General features: G+C 39.5%; 2 protein-coding genes across 2 annotated transcripts in view; both read left to right on the forward strand.

Annotated features, from left to right (window-relative positions):
* The first annotated feature begins 2232 nt into the window (after positions 1-2232).
* Positions 2233-3729, forward strand: LOC135712936 (uncharacterized). Its single transcript, XM_065236034.1, has one exon. The coding sequence runs from the start codon at positions 2233-2235 to the stop codon at positions 3727-3729; it is 1497 nt and encodes a 498-aa protein (XP_065092106.1).
* Positions 3730-18250: 14521 nt separating this feature from the next.
* LOC135712940 (ABC transporter G family member 20) overlaps positions 18251-21081 on the forward strand; it is a 64727-nt gene continuing 61896 nt past the window's right edge. The window contains exon 1 of the mRNA XM_065236038.1: positions 18251-19013. The gene's annotated coding sequence lies outside the window, so the exon portion shown is untranslated. The remainder of the gene's footprint in view (positions 19014-21081) is intronic.

Here is a 21081-nt window from a genome sequence, read left to right on the forward strand (position 1 = left end):
ATGCTGACGAAAGTGAGGAACGCTCCAGCGCCGAGAGCTGATCGACTGGAGATGTTCGTTAAATTTGAGATTACGGTGAAGCAGTTGTGCGACCATCTTGAGGCTGCGCGACTCAACGATCATCTTAATAACCCGATGCTGGTACAGGAGTTGGTTGACAAGTTACCACCGAGTTACAAACTGGATTGGGTGCGGTACAAGCGAGGAAAGGAAGATAGTCCGCTGAGGATGTTCACGGATTTCATGACTGAAATAGTATCCGACGTGTCCGAGGTGACGGAGTTTTCTACGCTGTCGGTGAACGAGCGAGCGTCGCATGGGCGAGAGAATCCTAGAAAGAAGGAGTTTGTGCATGTGCACGACTCTGAGCAGAAGCAGAGCGAAGAACTACGCAGAGAGGTGGTCAGCCGTCCTTGATGGATTTGTAAACGGACGGATCACATGATCAAGAGCTGCGAAGAGTTCAAGCAGATGAACATTGCGCAACGACTAAGGGAAGTGGACAAGCAGAAACTGTGTGGAGTCTGTCTTAACAAGCACGGTGGAAATCGTTGTTTTTCGAAAATCCGGTGTATGGCGCGGAACTGCCAAGGCAATCACCATCCTCTATTGCATCGGGTGGAAGAATCTGTTCAATTGCAGAAAGCCAAATCAGACTGCACGGTGATTTTCCGGATGATGTCGGTGACGCTATATGTCGGTAAGCGACAGTACGACACTGTTGCATTTCTGGACGAAGGGTCGTCTGCTACGTGGGTGGACGATGGGGTGGCCAAACGGCTGAAGGCAGAAGGAACGCTTGAACCACTCATAGTCACGTGGACCGGAAACATCAACCGTTTTGAGAACGAATCGCGTAGTGTAGAGATGATGATGTCGGCGAAGGGCTCCAAGGAGAAGTTTTCGTTGTTCAACACACGAACGGTGTCCGAGTTGCAGTCCTCACAACAGAATGTACGATACGCTGAGATGGTGAACCGTTATCCGCATCTTGTTGGAGTGCCGGTGAGAGATTTTCCGTCTGGACTTCCAACGATTCTAATCGGATTGGACAATCTCCATCTGTTCGCGCCGTTGGAGTCACGGGTCGGGGAACCGAACGAACCAATCGCTGTGCGGTCGAAAATCGGATGGACGATTTACGGATCGGAGAAACGGAAGCCGCGTGTCCATACTTACCTGAATCTGCATTGTGTCACACCAGTGAGTAACCAGGAACTGCATGACATGATCCGAAATCAGTACGTGCTGGATGAAACTGCAGCAGCATCATACGCACCCCCAGAACCAATTGAGGAGAAAAGGGCTCGCGAGATCCTACAAGCGACGACAAAAAGGGTAGGTAATCGTTTCGAAACGGGCCTATTGTGGCGTGAAGATGAACGGCGATTTCCGGACAGCTACCCGATGGCCGTTCGAAGGATGCGAGTGCTTGAGCGAAAGCTTGGGAAAGATCCTGCGTTGAAACAGAAGGTATGTCAGCAGATTGAGGACTATCAGACCAAGGGCTATGCACACAAGATAACTGCAGAAGAACTAGCAGATACTCCAAGCTCGGTGGTGTGGTATCTTCCGTTGAATGTGGTGCTAAATCCGAAGAAACCTGGTAAAGTGCGCATGGTGTGGGATGCGGCTGCATCAGTTGGAGGAGTGTCGTTGAACTCGGAATTGGTGAAAGGTCCGGACATGTTGGTTCCCCTTCCGAAAGTTGTTTGCTGTTTCCGGGAAGGTCGAATTGCATTCGGAGGCGACATTCAGGAAATGTACCACCAGATGAATATTCGGTGTGAAGACAAGCAAGCACTACGATTTCTGTTCGGGACGGATGAAAGTGGAGCACCTCAAGGATACGTGATGGACGTGGCAACATTCGGCGCCACGTGTTCGCCTTGCTCCGCCCAATATGTAAAAAATCTGAACGCGGGACAGTTCGCAGAGCAGTATCCAGAAGCAGCGGCAGCGATCATTAAGAAACATTATGTGGACGATTACTATGACAGCGTAGATACCGTCGAATAAGCGATACGAAGGGCCAAGGAGGTGAAGTACATCCACTCGCAGGGTGGATTCCATATACGAAACTGGGTGTCTAACTCGGAGGCATTCCTAGAGGAACTCGAAGATCGCAGTGCAAATGGAGCAGTTCATTTTTCCCGGGATAAAGACGCCGAGTATGAGCATGTGCTGGGCATAGTTTGGAAGCCGATGGAAGACGTATTCTGTTTCGCAACTATGTCGAAAGCGGAATCCTTTATGGTTATCGGTGGCGAAGAGTATCCTACGAAGCGGATTATCCTCAGTTACGTGATGGCGCAATTCGACCCAGTGGGATTCCTCACTCCGGTTACTATACTTGGAAAAATGCTGATCCAAGATCTCTGGCGGACCGGCTGTGATTGGGATACGAAAATCAATCAGATTTCCTTCGAAAAATGGCGGCGATGGATACAAATGATGAAGAACATCGGATCGTTCCAGCTACCGCGGAGTTATTTCGGAAATGCCAGATCAGATGAAGTTACGGACATACAGCTGCATGTATTCGCTGATGCAGGCGAGGCGGCGTACGGAAGCGTGGCGTATTTTCGGGCAACTGTACGAGGTAAAGTGCAGTGTGCGCTGGTCATGAGTCGTGCCAAAGTGGCACCGTTAAAACAGATCTCAATACCGCGACTGGAGCTTCTAGCGGCCGTTTTAGGAGCACGTCTATCACGAATGGTGTTCGAGAGTCATAGCTTTACAATTGACCGGGTGGTGTATTGGATCGACGCAAACGTAGTGCTCTCATGGATTCGATCTGACCAGCGAAGGTATAAACAGTTCGTCGGGTTTCGGATCGGCGAGATACTCAGCCTAACGAAGTTGACGGACAGGCGTTGGGTGCCGTCAAGACTAAACGTGGCAGACCAACTAACGAAGTGGGGCAAGGAACCCGAAATGCATACTGACAGCACGTGGGCGCGAGGACCAGCGTTTTTGTACAAGAGTGAGCAGGAGTGGCCAGAAAAGGAAATGCCACCAGCGAACACGATGGAGGAGCTCCGGATTCACCTCCTATTACATGACGTGAAGGTGCCTGCGGTTTTTGTGGACGTAAACCGTTTCTCGAAGTGGACAGTGTTGGTCCGAACGATGGCGTGCGTGTTCCGTTTCGTGTCGAACTGTAAGCGAAGGATTGAAAAGCTGCCGATTGAGACGCTAAGAGCGACAAGCGGACAAAAGAAAGCACGGAAGTCGAGAACCATTGCATCGGTCAGAGTTCCGTTGCAGCAAAAGGAGTACGAGAAAGCGGAGCAGTGTCTGCTGAAAGTGGCGCAGTCGGAGAGCTTCATCGACGAACTGAAAGTGTTAACGAGAAACAAGGATCGTCCGGTGAGCCAGTGGATCGAAAAGTCTAGTCCGCTATACAAGCTGACTCCGCTGATCGACGAGAATGGACTGATCCGGATGGAGGGTAGAGTGGAGCGAGCGGAATTTCTGCCATTCGATCTGCGATTTCCGGTGATTCTGCCGGATGACCATCGGATCACGAGGCTGATAGTTCAGCACTACCATGAGAAGAGTGCCCACGGGTACCGTCAAGCAGTGAAGAACGAGTTGCGGCAGATGTATTACATCCCGCACATAGATGCAGTAGTCAGGAAGGTATCAGCGTCCTGCGTATGGTGCAAGGTGAATCGTTGTCGTCCTGAAGTTCCTACACACAAAAAACAAAAATTGTTGCTTTAAGAATAATGCATGATCAAATTAAAAGTTTCCCAAATTTCGTAGTTTCAACTATGAAATTTTTCAAATGTAAAATATTTTTTTTGATTTAAAAGTGTTTCTTTCACTTTCGGCTTGTAATTTTAAAAGTCTATTTTTTAGAATAAAAGTTGTAAAATTGTCAAAAAATCTCTTCCTTGCGATGTGTTTGACAGTACTGGACCTGTGTTTCCCGCCAAATTGGACATGCGAAACAAACAAACAAAACAAAAACAGCTGTGAGAATTAGCATGAGCAGCAGCAGTTTCTTGAACTTTTCCACATTTTCATCCACCGGTGCGCTTGTTTCTCTTCTGTAAGATACAAATAATAAGATGGAGACATTCGTGGTGACGCTATGAAGTGGAAGGATTGGAAGGATCCTCCAGCTGCGGGATTTGGAGGTAAGATGATGAAATTTTCGAAGAGTTTGCTTGGTTCCGATTTTCCTAATTGATGTGTTTTGATTTTCAGCAGCCTCGTCAGAATTGCCGGAAAGGAAGGCTACTCCCACCATCACCATCACCAGCTGTTCAGCCAACTGTATATTTGCGTAATACGCTTCCCATGCTTTGAAGTTCCATAATGCCGTGCCCTTTCAGTCAGCATCATATAAATAAACTAAAATATATCAAATTAAATATTTCTATGCTTTATTTCTTTCAAAGTAAAAAGCAACTGAATTAAAAAGAATTCATATTTGAAATGAAAACATAAATCATTGCGATAAAACTGCCCATCTTTTAAATTAAATCCTTTCATAAGTCTATTTAAAAAAATAGGTTTTCATATTGACAGTTCTACAATTCGATTTGAAAGTTTCTACTTTTAAAAGTAAAAAACGAGTTACTTTCGAATTAACAGTTAGCTGACTTTTGTTTTGAAAGCTAAAGACTTTCTACCAAAAAGAACCAACGGAAACTTTTAATTCTACCAATGGATTTTTCAATTTTACTAACGATAATTTTTTGTGTGTAGGATGGCTCCGCTGCCAGTACAGCGGGTCACACCGAATCTACGTGCTTTCAGCTACGTCGGGGTCGATTATATGGGACCGTTCGATGTGACCGTAGGACGTAGATCAGAGAAGAGGTGGATTGCGCTGTTTACCTGTATGGTAACACGTGCGGTTCATTTGGAAGTGGCACATGGGCTGACCACCCAGTCGTGTTTGATGGCGATATATCGGTTTATTGGTCGCCGGGGCTGGCCGATCGAATTCTTCTCGGACAACGGGACAAACCTACGTGGAGCTAGTAAGGAAGTGGTGGAGGCTGTACAGGGCATTAGAGATGACTGTGCAGACCAGCTAACGAACGCGAGAACGAAGTGGACGTTCAATCCCCCCGCCGCACCTCACATGGGAGGCGTCTGGGAGCGCTTAGTCCGCTCAGTGAAGGAAGCGCTGACAGCGCTTGATGATGGAAGGCGACTAACGGACGAGATACTGCAGACAGCCATCGTTGAAGCGGAGGACATTATCAACTCCCGTCCGCTCACCTACGTGTCGCAGCAGTCCGACGAAGCAGAAGCGCTCACCCCGAATCATTTCTTGCGGGGAGCGTCAGCGAACCAGCCTGGTAGTATCTGTCTACCTCCCCATCCGGCAGTGGCCCTTCGGGATGCGTTTCAGCGTTCGCAGCAGTTGGCCAGCGTGATGTGGGAGCGGTGGATTAAGGAGTATGTGCCGTCGTTGAACCAAAGAACGAAGTGGTTCGGTGAGGCAAGACCGTTGCGAGCAGGAGATTTAGTTTACGTCGTGGAGGGTGCCAACCGGAAGTGCTGGATCCGCGGAATGGTGGAAGAGATCATCGTATCCGGCGACGGCAGGGTCCGTCAAGCATGGGTGCGTACCAATGCCGGAAGGTACAAACGAGCGACAGCGAAACTGGCCGTGATGGAGATAGCAGAGGGTAACCCTGAGCCGGATGTGGCTTCCCGGACAGAGTTACGGGCCGGGGAATGTTCTGGCAACACTGGCCGTTGCCCTCCTCCATCGCTGCAGTGAATTTGGACGATGAGGTAGTAAGTAGTATGACAGATGAAGTGACGGATTGAAGAGAGGAGGATAGATAGATGAATAGAAGATAATCTGTCAAAGAACGGAAGGTAGAAAATCACAAACAATATAGTATCGATTAGAAAGTGCTTAAAAGTGAGTTTTTTTAGTATTCTGTGCTTTGGGCATTTTGTAGAAAGTTTGTGGACAAATTTAGGTTAGTGGAGGTTACAAAACACGGAACGGCAAGCAGACGACTCACAGATAGGCGGAAAGAACATTTCAGAGCGGTCTAGGTAGAAGAAAGGTTGTTTGCAGGAGGAACAACAACTTTATTTACGGTTGATTTACAAAAAAAACGGTTTTGTTTTTCTTTGATCCGAACAATAACTTTTGACTCAAAAACCAGTATTTTTTAGCATGAAAGCTAGCGATTTGCATTTGTATGATTAAAACCCTACTAAATATGTTAAAAATAGCTATCACTATGAGATTATATGTGTTTACTTGGAAATAGGAATAACTTTTCGGTCATCAAAACAAAACTTTATTTTCCTCGGATTGGTGCGAATGTTACTTACGACATAATGAAAATTTTCTCTTGAAGTATACAATGAATTCCGTGTGTGCTATCTGCTTCTCCCTCCCAGGTCAAAACTAAACGTACTCATGGGACAAAGTGCAAAACTATGTTGGGATTGACAAGTTGACAAATGAACAACGTCGACCGGATACATGATTTGGCAAACTTGTCAGTCCTAATAAAAATTGTATGGTTATTTTGCTTAACGACGTGTTCGGGGTATCACCCAAACCATTTGTGGAAAAGTTCAATCATATGGGTTATCGTTCGTTTACGGTAATGTTTTATTAAGGTACCCAGTGATGCAAAATCTCAACAATACACGGCGATATTCAAAATTCTGCATTGGTCACCAGGGTTACCAAAACTACAGATAAATCTGTATTTCTACAGATTTTTCAGAGTTTTTAAAACCAAGATTCTGTATTCACAGATTACAGATTTCTAGGATTTTAACAGATTACACAGATTTTTTTAAAATATGATCAAACATTTAATAAATTAAACTTGAGATGTTTAATAACAACACATTATTTTCACTTCAGTGAAATTTTATCATCACAAATTTTTACATATATATATGCATGTTTTTTTGCGGAATGAAAAAAGAATGAGAACTGTCAGAGGTATTCTTTTTTGCCAATTTATGATACATATATTTGTATCTATTTTTTGTCTCTGTCAGAAAAATTGTTCAATCACTATCCAACTGACATTTTTTAAGGATTCAATTAATAAATTATCAACGCAGATATCATCACAGATTTTCTGGACAAAAACTGAGATGAAAAAAAACAATTTTTTGAACAAAAACACACATTTCCTTTTGGCAACCCTGTTTATCACTCATTTGAGCTAACAGTCACCGTCAATGCAAACCATGTCAATTGTCAGTGAACAAAACAATTACATGGAGCCGTTAAAGAGAACAAGCATGTACGTCCTGAGCTACTTCACTGAGGAAATTGTTCATATTTCGTTTATGTGTTATTGCAATAACGACCTCTGCGGGGATTTGTGCATCCGTCAAACCGGCTAACATGCAAGTAATACGCCAACAAAGTATTAAGTATGGTTTTAAGTACACAGAAAAAAAGTTGTTGAATATTACATCCAAACTGCTGCAACCAGGTCAATCCATCGGTTGTGTAATATAACGTTGTACGATGTACATCGATTTTGCGAACAAAATTACATCCATTGATGTAATATTGTATCTGCTTTTTGCTATTACATCATTATTTCATACATCAGCGTGAATTACATTGATCGATATTACATTTTTTTTGCTGTGTACATGCCTCTTTATTTGATTGCTGCACCAACAATTTGCCTGTCCCTAATCTGCCTAATGTTCTTTTATATGCTATCACATTCAACTTTTCTACTCACGGACCGTTGGCATATTGGGCTGACGCGTCAACCCCACTGTGCTGATCCAAATGGCTATCACCATCCGAAACTGCTGCTTCTCGCTTCTCTTGGGCGTCTCGGGACGCTGTTCGACCAGCCACCTTCCTCTTCCGATGATCACTCGCGAAGGTCCCTTCATGCGGCGTACCAATCGCCGGGATGTTGTCAAAGATCTGCTTGCGCGAGGACGCCCGCTCCAGATGGTACCGTTTCCAGCTGCAACTGCACGCCACCGCTCGCCATTCAAGAACCCGATTCGGTGCGGGTATGCGTTAACCGTGCGTGTCGGTGTCCGTGCCGCTTCACGATACGTCAATAAATGAAATCTCCTTAGCTGTGAATTAAATGAAAAAAAGTGCCCTACGGACGAATACCGTTACACAGCAAAAAAAAAATGTAATATCGATCAATGTAATTCAAGCTGATGTATGAAATAATGATGTAATAGCAAAAAGCAGATACAATATAACATCAATGGATGTAATTTTGTTCGCAAAATCGATGTACATCGTACAACCACAGACAAACAGACATAACACTCACAAGTTGTTCATCGAACAAGCATTTAACGGTCAATTTAAAAGTATCTCAGTTGGTAGTACTGCCACCTGTGGCGCGCATAGTCAATTCCCTTGCGTTTGACGTGTACACACTACCGCCATCTGTTCAGCGTACTACCCACCACAGTGTACTCAACAGATGGCGGTACTGTTTTAGCGACGATGTTTTACAATAAAAAATATTCAATGTGTTATGTCTGTTTGTCTGTGGTATAACGTTATATTACACAACCGATGGATTGACCTGGTTGCAGCAGTTTGGATGTTATATTCAACAACTTTTTTTCTGTGTAGTCCGAGTAATGCAGAACAGCACGATGGAGTCTTACTTCCTGAGAAGGCTCTTTTGTCTCGTGTAATGGGTTTCTTGACGGCTTGTGGCTTGTTCGATGTTGTCCGTGCGGCGGATTGCGGATGCGGATAGTTCTTCGCTGGACGTGGGATGGATCGATTACAAAGTGCTCGTGGGATTTTGGCAGACCTGTGATCGGAATGCGAGATTCACTTTAAATTCACCTCGTGTGGCAACTTTCGGGATCTTACCTGGTGTTGTAAGATGGCCGGTACCAGACTGTCACGTGCGTGACAGGAAAATTCAGGGTCTTCTCGTCACCCGTCGCGTATCTTGGATTTTTTCTCACTCGCGCTGCGACACGTCGCGTGATTATGTTTTCACGATGTAACTCACCGCTGCCACCAGACCTCACCAACTTCCTTGATTGCCGACCGGCTGCTGCCACTTACTCCGCACCAATCGTTCGACGACCTTTCGACTTCAGCCCCGGACACGAACTACTCTGTCGATGATGTTTCGTTGCTTTCGTTCTGCTTGTTAGTGTGTTTGTGGCGGAAATACCAGCACCTGTCAAACTGCAAGCGAATCTTTGTTCCTTGCGAGGGGGGCGACACATCTGAATCTCAATTTTAGATACTTAAAAAATCTCACACTAGCGAATCAACCTTCGTAAAATCTTCTTGCATTTCTCGCATCTACTTGCATCGCGCATCATCTTTTTGCAGGAAATCTTCAGAATCGTCATCAATCTTCTTTGTATCTACTCAGCGTGCGAGCAGCTAGCAACAACACAACACAATCTTTCCTGCAGCGTAGATAGAGTCGTCCCCCTCGGTTCCTTGTTGATGTTTCAAGCGAGACGCCCCTGCAGCACGACGTTCCGGTGATTCACACTCGATGAAAATACTTCATTTTAATTCCTTGTGTCTGGCTTACACACTGAACTTATTTTCTTCATACCTCTTAGAATACTAACGTAACAGTGTCACACACAAAGATTTTTGCAATTTGATTACACAAATGAAATTTATGTGTGTGACACATACAAACCTTCCATTCTGCCTGCAATAAATTTTATGTGTGGTCACTAGACTGATGTAAATTTTGAAATGTTCGCTCCACAGTGCTCAAACGGTTCTGAATTGGGCCCTGATTAGCCTCCAAAAATTTGAGCTCATTTAGTGAGAAACTGACTTGGCACAAACCATTTGAAGTTTATATGGGAATTACTATGGAGAAACCATAATTTCGATTCATATCTAAATATTTCAAAATTCACCAGTTCATTCTATTTTAGAAAATGATAGCTGAGCTTGTTGAAAACTTTCTCAGTTACAACTTTGTTGAAGACCAGTTTTCGATCAAATGTAAGGAACAAAAGTTATTAATGATTCATGTCACTGATGTCTTATGATTGTGCTCAATCAACTGTTCAGCAGGCAACATTGGTGTTTATAGCGCGTAGAATAGAGGACAAAAATCATGGCTACTATATGTCACACTGCAGAATACAGTGTTGCCCACAATACAGTTGCTTAATCTTGCCATAAGATTATCAATATCTTAAACAATTAATAACTATTTCATTTGACGTTTTTCTGCAAAGTTGTAGCTGATAAAAATTCCCATAAGAATAGCAATTGAATTTGTTAACAGTACAATATGTAAAAAGGCTAAAAGACAATGAACAAAAGGTTTTGTTTTCCCATAGTAATTTCCATATAAACTTCAAATGGTTTGTGCCAAGTCAGTTTTTTATCAAAAGAGTTTAAACTTTCTGAGGCTAATCAGGACCCGATGTGAAACCGTTTGAACACTGTGGAGCGAAAATTTCAAATTTTGCGTCAGTCTAGTGGTCACACATGGCCATTATGGATAGTGTCAGATGAGTTTCATTAGTAGGTTTATATGTATTATTGTTTATATTATTTTGAAATATTCAGGCTGGTGTTCCATTTTATACAAATAAAACTACAAATCCAATGCACCATGATATATTTATTCTCCGTCACTACAATCGTAACAGAAACGTTTCAAAGTGTGGTAAACTCTAGTGAAATGGGTGTAAAAAGAACGTTCGACGACAACTGAAAATAGAATTGAATCCAAGGCTAGCAACTCTAATCATAAAAATCATCCCAAAACTTACAAGTTGTCCAAGCCGCCGTGCTCAACCAACGAAAGCGCTGGAATGCAGAACATATTCACAGACCGGTAAACCAGGATATCCATTCACTGCCATCCCCATCTAGCCTTTTTCTGGGTTGGTCTTGCTCGTATAGTGCGGTGAAAAAGAAATCGCATATCAAGCATGTAATGCCACAAACTGTTGCTGCCTACTGAACTAAAACAAAATATATAATTACTCATATTTTTCTAGGGAACTTCATCATATTTACCTTCAAATTATGATAACAGCTTCAGATAAAACAATATTTTCTAGTAAAATATTCCCAAAAAGAGCCAATGATCACCATTTTGAACTTGGCTTTCCGTGGCCCAGCAGGTTTTTTTTTGTATGTGTATCCACACATATGTTTTGCTATCTGCCACCACACATGATGTTCATTTGAAATACACATACTTGGTATATGTATTGCACATGACGTTTATGTGTTGTTTATAAAATGTATGTGCGGGGTGTTTTATAAAAAAAAAGTATGTGTGAAAACAAAAATGTGACTCAGAATGCCCGAAATTACACTTCAGTGCTAACATTTCAAAGGGGCGTAATTGCTTTTGTGAACAATTGTTTTAGTCGTTGATTTCTCGCAAATAAAAGCTTACCTTTCCAAATTAATAATGCTAGCTGATAGAGGAAACACTTCTCTACCTGTTGATATAATTAATTTCCATGTGTAAGCTTTTATTCGCGAAAAATCGACGACTATAGTCATTGTTTATAGCTGCAATTACGCCCCTTTGAAATGTTGACACTGACTCTGGGATGGTCGATTAATTATGTCACACAAATTTGGCCCATTTTCAACCCCCCTCCCCCCTTTGTCACATTTTTTGTATGGACCTTAATTTTTTTTTGTATGGCTCGTCACAGTTTTCAAAACCCCACCTCCCCCCTAAATGTGTGACATAATTAATGGGCGACCCCTTTTTGTTACAAGGTGAATCTATGAAAGTTTGACATGAAATGAGCGGTTCGTGGATTTTCCTATGTTTCGAGCGGTGCATCGATTAGCTTGGAACCGAAGATAGTACCAGAGCTGAGCCGCAGCAACGGTATTTCTCTATCCTACCCATGATCGTTTTATTTTAATAAAATATTTTCGTATTATTTTTTGGGCGATAACAATACTTCAGTCTAATAAAAAATCATGTTCTATAAAATTGCCATACAAATGATTCTTTCAAAGAACTATAATCAATTATTGTGCTCAGAAGCCATATTTGATGTGGAAACAACCAGCATATTCTATTTTTAAAGAACAATATCCCGCAATAAAAATCGAGTTTTCTATGTTTGCGAGCAATCGTCTTAAGCACTGCATTGTGGCAGTGGTACGCATACCGTATCATCATTTATGCATTTATCATCAGAATGTTAAAATATTTTATTTTTATAAATTCTTTGAAAAAGCCCTAACGAACAGTGTTCGTTGATAAAATGTGAACAATGCCCAGGAATACAATCTTACTCTTCAGAACTCATTACAATTCTTTGTGACGGTCTATTGAATCATTACAATGGCGGTGCATGATGGGTCTGGTGGAAAAAGAAACACAAGAATTTTTCGATACGTTTGAACAACAAGAAAACAAGAGTGTATTGAAATTTGTGATTTTTCAGAAAATTATTCACGTTGCAGTTCGATTATTTATAGTTTTAAACTTCTTAAAAACAGACTTAAAAAGCAAGTTGACTGGCCTGAAAAAGATCCACTTTTTCTCAGATGGGGGAGGATCGACAATGGACAATGGATAGGAAAATAAAAACCCGCTATACTCGTGTAATAAACATTTCCGGAACCCAATCGGAATTTTAAGTCTGAAAATGAAAATCATATTTTTGTAAAACGATTTTCGTTTTCTGAAGAATAATAAAGCTATACAAAATGCATGCATAAGAATTAAAAGGCGAGTTTTATTTTATAGCATGAACTTGGACTTGCATGACGCAATGAATTTTCTTTGTTTCAACTCCTTGATTTGCTAGTGTCAAATATTAATTTCCACATATTGTCAGAAAATCTTTAATTAATAGGGTATACGTCCCTAACCTCGGTCTAATATGCAGCCATAGATTACGTTTTTAATCATAACTCATCAATTAATTTACCTGCAAACGATATTCTACTGCTAAATGGTATGCTTAGATATGCTTATCATGTCGTTTGCTATCAGGAACCGCAAAAAGTTGAAAAACTTACTTTTTTTAAGACAAAAACTCACCAGGGAAATGTATGTAATATCGGTCTATTGTCCCCAAATTGGGTCTATTTATGGATGCAACTTCGTCCTATCCTGTTTGATTCTCAAAAAAAAACGCTCTTGGTAACGTTTTCTTATGTATTTTTTTTTATCACTATCACTGTTAACTTAATACTCTTCATTCCTCAAAACATTTCTTAGAGAAAATTTTACGAAAACTACATTAAATCACTCAAGTTAAAAATTAAAAATTAAAAATTTCGCTTATCGTCTTTCGACCGCAGAATATCTAAATCAAAACATTGTGATGTTCATTATACAGATTTGGCAGAAAAAATCTCCCTTCCTGTTCGTTCCTTATCATCCAAATGCAAACCACATTGTTGACGTTACTCTTATTGCTATATGCTGTCAAATGAATTTCATGGGCCAAAGTTAGGAACATAGAAAAGAAATGTGTCCCTAAAGTTGGGTCCATGATTTACTTGTGAAAACGTTGTTAAACAATTAAAATAAACATAAAATATTCAAACAGTAACTGTGAGTTTTACGTCTAGTGTGTATTATCAGGTAATTCCATTCAATAAATGCCATAATCAGGCCATTTGATGATCGTCAGTGCAACCTTCCCATCTTAACCTTAGAAGTCATGGCGGCTAAAAACTCCGAACAGAGTGATATTCTCAACCAGTTTTATTACTTACGAGAGCTGAAAATGTATTGAAATGTTGTGATATAAATTGATTTGTGTGTGGTACACATTTATCAATCATCAGTGATCAATATTTTCCTTATTTTTTGTGTAATATTCCTTAATTAATTATTTATTTGCGTGATAGGCCGAATGAAAGGACTAGACCCACATTACATACCGTAACCCTACCCAATAAAAATAAGAACGAATCGAAAATCCAACCTGCCGCCTCCTGCTTGGCAATACATATCATGACAAGACTGTGAAATGATAGACCTAAATATGCCTCCGCTAAAATTGAAAAAGTTTTGCGAAATCATAGATTATAAGTTATAATGATATTATGAATTCTGCGATTTTGATTGATAATTGTACTACTTTCATTTTAAAAAGAGTTATTGTGTCCTAGGTAATTTTAAATTAATAAAAACGCATGCTTGTTTAGTCACTTCGAACCAAAGGAAACGCATAGTTCTTTTGAGGCAAAAATATATGACATAGTATTTTCAAAAAAATATATCCCATAGACGAAAAAAACGCCTTCCTGAATATTTGATATGATAAGTAAAAGGTATGATCTCTAGAAATAAAATTTAAAACACTAGGGTCTCTTTAATCTCGTCACTGTGAAATCCATAAAAAAGTTTTTTTATGTGGTTGCATATTAAAACTCATTTGATCTTAGGTTCTTTTTTTCTTTTTTTTTCTAGATAGCCCTTTTAAATACCTGGTAGTGCAACAACTAAAGGGTTTTCCATTAAGCGTTTCCTGTCTTGTTGAATAAAACAAACTGTGTGTGAGATATTGACGAGATTTATTTTTCGATTGGAAGGCTTATCAATACCATTATGTATGGAATATGACATCGTTCAAATGGCCGCCGAGATGTCCAATTTTCCATGACTCTGGCGTACAAATCGGGTTAAATCTCGTTGATGGCTTGAGTAATGCTGTCTTTGAGGGCATCGGTGGTTTGCAGCTTATTGGCATATACCTGCGACTTAACATAACCCCACCAGAAAAAGTCTAGCGGGGTTTAATCACACAATCTTGGTGGCCAGTGAAATCGCCTCCGCGCGAAATAACCATGCCCGAAAATAGCTCATGCAGAATATCGATTGTTTCGTGCGCTCTGTGGCACGTTGCACCGTCCTGTTGGAACCACATGTCGTTTACATCCATATCGTCCACTTTTGGCCAGAAGAAGTCGGTAATCATTAACCTGTAGCGCTCTCCGTTAACGGTGATGGCCTCACCAGCGTCGTTTTCAAAAGAGTACGGAACGATGACGCCTCCAGCCTAAAATGCACACCAAACATTGACTTTCTGGGGATGCATTGCCACTTGGTAGATTGCGTGTGGTGTGGCCTTGTCCCAAATTCAACAATTCTGCTTGTTCACATACCCGTTCATCCAGAAGATTTTTCGGGCAAAATCGGAGTCTGCTTTCAACTGATGCAAAACCCAATCAGCGAACACACGGCACCGTATAAAATCGTTAAGCTTGAGCTCCTGGGTCCATTCGATCTTGTATGGGTGCAGACCCAAGTCTCTACGCAGAATTCGCCAAGTTGAAGCCCTCGAGAGGCCCAGTTCTTGTGCACGGCGCGGAATCGGCTGCCGCTGGTTCTCATGCACACTTTCGCGTACAGTGGCGATATTCTCGGCAGACCATGCGTTGTTGACGTACGGGTGGTGGTTGAGCGTTCACCAAACCAGTTTCCTCGAATTTGTTCACCACATTGCGCTCTCGGTCTTGGCGAACGTTGCTCGCAAAGAACACTTACTTTGATAAAACAATTTTATCTTTGCACGTGCTGTTGGACGCTGTAAAGGCCCACGCACATGAGATCCGGATCGGACGCGTTGCGATAATATGACAGCTAAATCTATTGTCTAACTGTCAAATTAACGTCAACGCAACGCAAACGGATCTAATGTGGGTGGCCCTAAATTGCTATAAATCTCCATGGTAATTTGGCAAGACACACTGAATAAATGACAGCTAGTTTTTCACTTAAAGCTTCAACAATATGGCCGTAATGAACTGTCAAAGTTAGGAAATCCCTTTTGGACAACCCTTTAGACCATATTGGCGCAGCATAAAGCAGGGTCGGTCTAAAAACTTGTTTAAATATTAGAAGTTTATTTTTCAGGAAAAGTTTGGATTTCCTGTTTATAAGAGGATACACAAATTTTATATTTTTTTTTTACATTTGGATTGAATGCCCTCAATATGATCTTTAAATTTTTTTTTTCAAGTGCTAATCCAAGATATTTCACTTGACTTGGCCAAGAATTAGGAACTCCGCTCATAGTGACTATGTGACTACTACTAGGTAATGTGTAAATATTATAAGTTGAGTTTTGAAAAGCGTTGGGAGAAATCTTCCATTAAAAAAAATAAGAATAGACAATATCTAAACTTTTCTGCAATCTGCTGTAAATCACACGAAGAATTTTTTCTTTAGCGGAAATGCCTGTCTCATCAGCGAACAACCCTGAGGCAAAATTTATAGTAAACTAATTTCTCCAATGATTAATTAATTAACACTATTTCTCCAATGGATCAGGCATCCATTGCAAAAATAAGATGAATATTTTTAATTTGTGCCATATGGAAACAAAACTTCAGTCTTAATGTGGAGTGGAATTTTTCCACTACATGCTACATGTTCATGTGATGCATTGGGAGGAGTTTTGCAAACCAAACGCTGCAAGAGCAAGTTTACAAGGGCATCTCATGACAACGGCAAATTTCTGAGCCAGATTCAAAAGTACACTACGAGTTTTTTTTCAGAATCAGATTATAAAGCAGTGGATAGGAAAATCAAAACTCGTCATACTCGTCTAAAACATATTTCCGGAACTCCGGAAAATTATATTATTGTAAAACGATTTTCGTTTTCGGAAGAAGAAACACGTGTAAAACTGTAAAATTATCTCTAGAAATGTTAAATGTTACGGTTACGTAGAATAAAGCAATACACAATGTATAAATGAGAAATAAGAGGCTAGTTTTATTTTATTTCATGAACTTAATAAAAAAAACCAATGAATTCAATGGTTTGCTGGTGTTAAATTTTAATTTCCACATATTGTCAGGAAATATCTAACTAATTCCCAATAAACATAAGATCGCATCGGTAATCGAACCTGCCACCTCCTATTTGGCAATATATATTATGACTTTACTGACAAGGCTTGAAGATGTACTACTTTCATATTAAAAGAAGTAAAACAAAATATTTCGGAGTTGAACCAGCCTGCGGTTGAAAATCTCCTAAATGAAGGAAATCAATCAACACATGAAAGTTCAGTCTTTTCGAACTAATGGAGACGCATGGTTGTTTTGAGGCAAAAACATAAAACTTAATATTTTCAAAAAATATACCTCAAAAAGGGAAAAATGTTTTCCTGGATTTTTGATATGATAAATAAAAAGTATGAGCTTAAAAAAAAAACTATAAAAAGCTAGGGTCTCTTTGGTCTGCGTACTGAAAAATCAATAAAAAAGGAAAAAAAAAACATACGTTTTAGTATATTAAAACTCATTTAATCTTCAGTTTCATACTTAATACAAAAACCATTTTAAAAAATGATTGCTGAAAAAAGGTCGAAAATCGGTTTTGAAGTTGAATTTTTGCCAAAATGTGTATCATAGTTTACATTTTACAATTTTCAAAGTGGAAACTAGTAGAAAAATGGAAGTATTTGCCACAACTGGTAAGTTAAATTAGTCTTGGTCCTATTTCTATCCAAAAATAATAATAAATAATTAAGCTACACAGGGTCTGGAAAAATCAACAGTTATGTTCAATGCAGTTTGATTAAGTTCGTTTGTAAGCGGTTCAAAATAATGATGACATATTAGACAGTCTATTATTTTGGAAATTTTTGACCATATCGTAAAAAACTTTCTTAAGCACGCCGTCGTTTATTGGCAATATGGTTGAACATTTTAAAACTATAACACTTCGGAAATTTCCAATTATAAATGTGCTAATTAGTTGGCCATTTTCAACCAGCCCGTCAATTTCCGGCAAGTGCTTCCGAAAAAATTGATATTACGTACACGCAAAATTCAGCATATTTGTAGTTCTGTGTCAAAATTTCAGCTCAATTGATCATAACAAAACATAGTTGCAACATGCCAAAGTTGTCTAGTTTGTGTGAAATCGGTCTATTGTGCTAATTTAAAGGCCACCACTGTAGGTGCGCAGAATTGGGAACTTGAGCTAGAGTTTTTTTTTCCCTTCAATGTAACATTTTTTCGGCTATTATAGATTGTAACACAAAGTTTCACTGACATTCTTAATTTAAATCGTTCAAAGTAAAATTTAAATCATAAAAATGCTCGAACTTTCCAGAATATGGTCCCATCACTGTGTTCTAGATTGTACTACTTATTTCGATCGGTAGTGTATTGCAGTGACAAGAGTTGGTAATTATGTCTGTGTACATACATATGCTGCTCAGCTGAGAAAAAATCTGAAAAATAGCTCGAAGTATAATGAGCCAACTCTATGCTATTGCTAAGCTGTACAGCACCAGGCCACAATTTCTCAGTCTCAGTCTTAACACTGCGTTCGAAACGATCAGGTGTGCCTTTCTAGCTCGCGATAGTTGCTCCTTGGTTTGATGTGCCTGCTCTTTTTGTAGCGCGCGTGCAATACTTTATGTATTATTTCAATCTTGGATCTTTTAAATCAACAACTTGATCTGGTGTTGTCGTTGTTACTCTGTGAGTGCTTGACTGTTATAAGAAAAGTTCTAACGGTTGCGACCAGTTGTGATTAATAAATAACGAAATCGACAACTTTTTTTTCTCCATAAGTGTTCAGTGATTGTGAAACTGCACGAAATTAACGACGTGAAGAAAAGAAAAAAAATGTGGTAAAGGTGTGCATAAACCGTCAAGGCGAATCAGTGTATAAATCTAACGAAAAAATAAAAATAATAATAATAGCGTGGATTGTAAAACATACCTATATATTTTTTGGAACACAAACGTGATCTGTTGGATATAAACTTATTTCAACGCGAGATCAATTACATAATAATTGTTCAAGTTATAAGAAATGGTGTTAGTGGTGTGTAAATACAATCTGCAAAAGTGAGAATAATTCAGCCAATTCATCCGATTTCTGTGACACGCTTAATAGACACACATACTGAAAGATTGCTGTCTTGTGGTTGCAGCATTTTGGATATACCTATTTAGCACCTTAGCTTACACCATCACTGTTGCCCACCTGAATTTGGACCACGCTGCCTCTTTATCTTCTGTCGACAGATAGCACGCGACGCGCATCATTGACTAGAAGCGTTAAAAATTAGTAAGTTGAATATTCGCATTCTTGGTTCCAGATGGTCTGAGAGAAACTCACAGAAAATGTCTAATCTAACAACGGTTATCCCTCAATCAAACCCCCCATACGCGCGTGAAAGGTGAATGAATCCAATCATGTTTTAACTCTTTATTCCACGTTCTTGGGGCTACTCTATGGCATGACTGCTGATCCGAAACTGGACGGCCTTGCGGTGTGATGCAACAGCAGCAGACACACTACAAAGGCGAATAAGGTTGGAAGATAAAAATGAAGTTTTCTGAAAGTGTTGTTCAAGGTGGAATTTCGAAGATGCAAGAGAAACAATAAAGGAGGAAAAACCGATTTTGCTTTCGTTTGACGGCTCAATGAGTTAACTCCGCATTGAAGGAAACTAGTCTCGGTGAGAGTCTTTGGATTTAGAGACGAGCGAAATTAATAACGCGCTCTATTGCCAAAAGAGCGGGGTATGTACGTTCTGTGTTTTGTTCAGCTGCATAAAGGTCAGCAAACTGTTTTTGTATTCCGCAGAGTTGTACCTGTTTCAGCGGTTTTTAAATTTTGCTCTACCGTGACAAATTGCCAGCTACGAACACTAGAGGTGACAAGTTTTTGTGACATGAGCATTCATTTTAGTTTGTGTGAATCTGTTTCTGCAACCTAAATTACTATTGAGCAACTTTTATACGTGTATTAGTCTTTTTTTACTGAAGTGTTTTCTAGAAATTACCGGTATATTTGTGTTTGATATATAGTCTAAGTCTTGCTCGCAGAATATGATGTTACTGAGTTACTGGCCAAAATTAATCTGTATGCTCCTGCCTGAACACTCTGTCCTTGAGCCTTGCTACATGAAGTAGTACACAGTTCCTTTGTCGCCATGATTCATCAATTCAACGAAGTATCTAACCTATTTGACTTTGACATCAACCGGATTTCGTCATCGTTTGCTGTCGGCCAATTTTTAATTTTTAATGAGTGACTACATTTAGATTTAAGTGTTTCATTGATTATAACAAGTCAAATGGACTGTAATAATAATAATAATAATAATAATAAAAATAATAATAATAATAATAATAATAATAATAATAATAATAATAATAATAATAATAATAATAATAATAACAATAATAATAATAATAATAATAATAATAATAATAATAATAATAATAATAACAATAATAATAATAATAATAATAATAATAATAATAATAATAATAATAATAATAATAATAATAATAATAATAATAAAAATAATAATAATAATAATAATAATTTATTTGACAAGCTCATGCAAAACAAATGGCATGAACATTAAGTGTGGGTGTGGATTTCTTACATTCTCTGATTTTTTTCTCTTACAACAAGTGTAATGGCAGTTCTTACAACGGACTAACGCACAAACAAGTTTTTCCAGAATTAATATTTCGTACAAAATTTTTACGAAATGATTTTCTAGCTTCAGTACATTTGAAGAAGCAAACTTTTGTCAAAGTTGAGCAAAAATAAAAATTGTTGCTCAGGTTGACAAATCCTCCTTAATAAGAATCAATTCAATCTAAAAATCTCTCATTAGGTAGTTATAGCATGTATATAACATTCTTGACAGCAGTCTTTGGATTTTTTTCTCAGATGCACAAAAGCTACGTGTTGGTTTTGATAAGTTAGGAATCATCACACTTGGTTTTTAACGTTTTTGCTGAAGATAGGAACCTATTATCTGATCTTGATGTACAATACTGGGCAAATGTGCTTTTTCTCTCTCCAAAAATGTTCAATGGCTGTAGCTTTTCAGGATGTGCATGCACGCCTTAAATTTCACTTTAATCCAGTAACGACGAAAAAAATTTGCTACATTTTTATTTTTTTTCCACAATGTAAGAACATTTATAGTGAATTTATATCAAGTGAAAAATATCTTTTAAATTTAAAGCTAAAACGGTGCATTTTCACTATGCAACCTCCCTTCTATAGACTTCTTTTTAATAACTTTTTATGAAGAGGGTTCTCTTTCCGAGGCCACTCTTCACATCCCGAGCGTTGTTCGGAATCTCGAAAAGTATGGATTTTACGT

Source organism: Ochlerotatus camptorhynchus, unplaced genomic scaffold (genome assembly GCF_037179485.1).
Source record: "Ochlerotatus camptorhynchus isolate MF236.1 unplaced genomic scaffold, CSIRO-AGI_Acam_v1.1 ptg000521l, whole genome shotgun sequence".
Lineage (NCBI taxonomy): Eukaryota > Metazoa > Arthropoda > Insecta > Diptera > Culicidae > Ochlerotatus > Ochlerotatus camptorhynchus.

Excerpts from the sequence above, each read along its gene's own strand:
- LOC135712936 (XM_065236034.1), top strand. The coding sequence starts at position 2,233 with ATGTCGAAAGCGGAATCCTTTATGGTTATCGGTGGCGAAGAGTATCCT.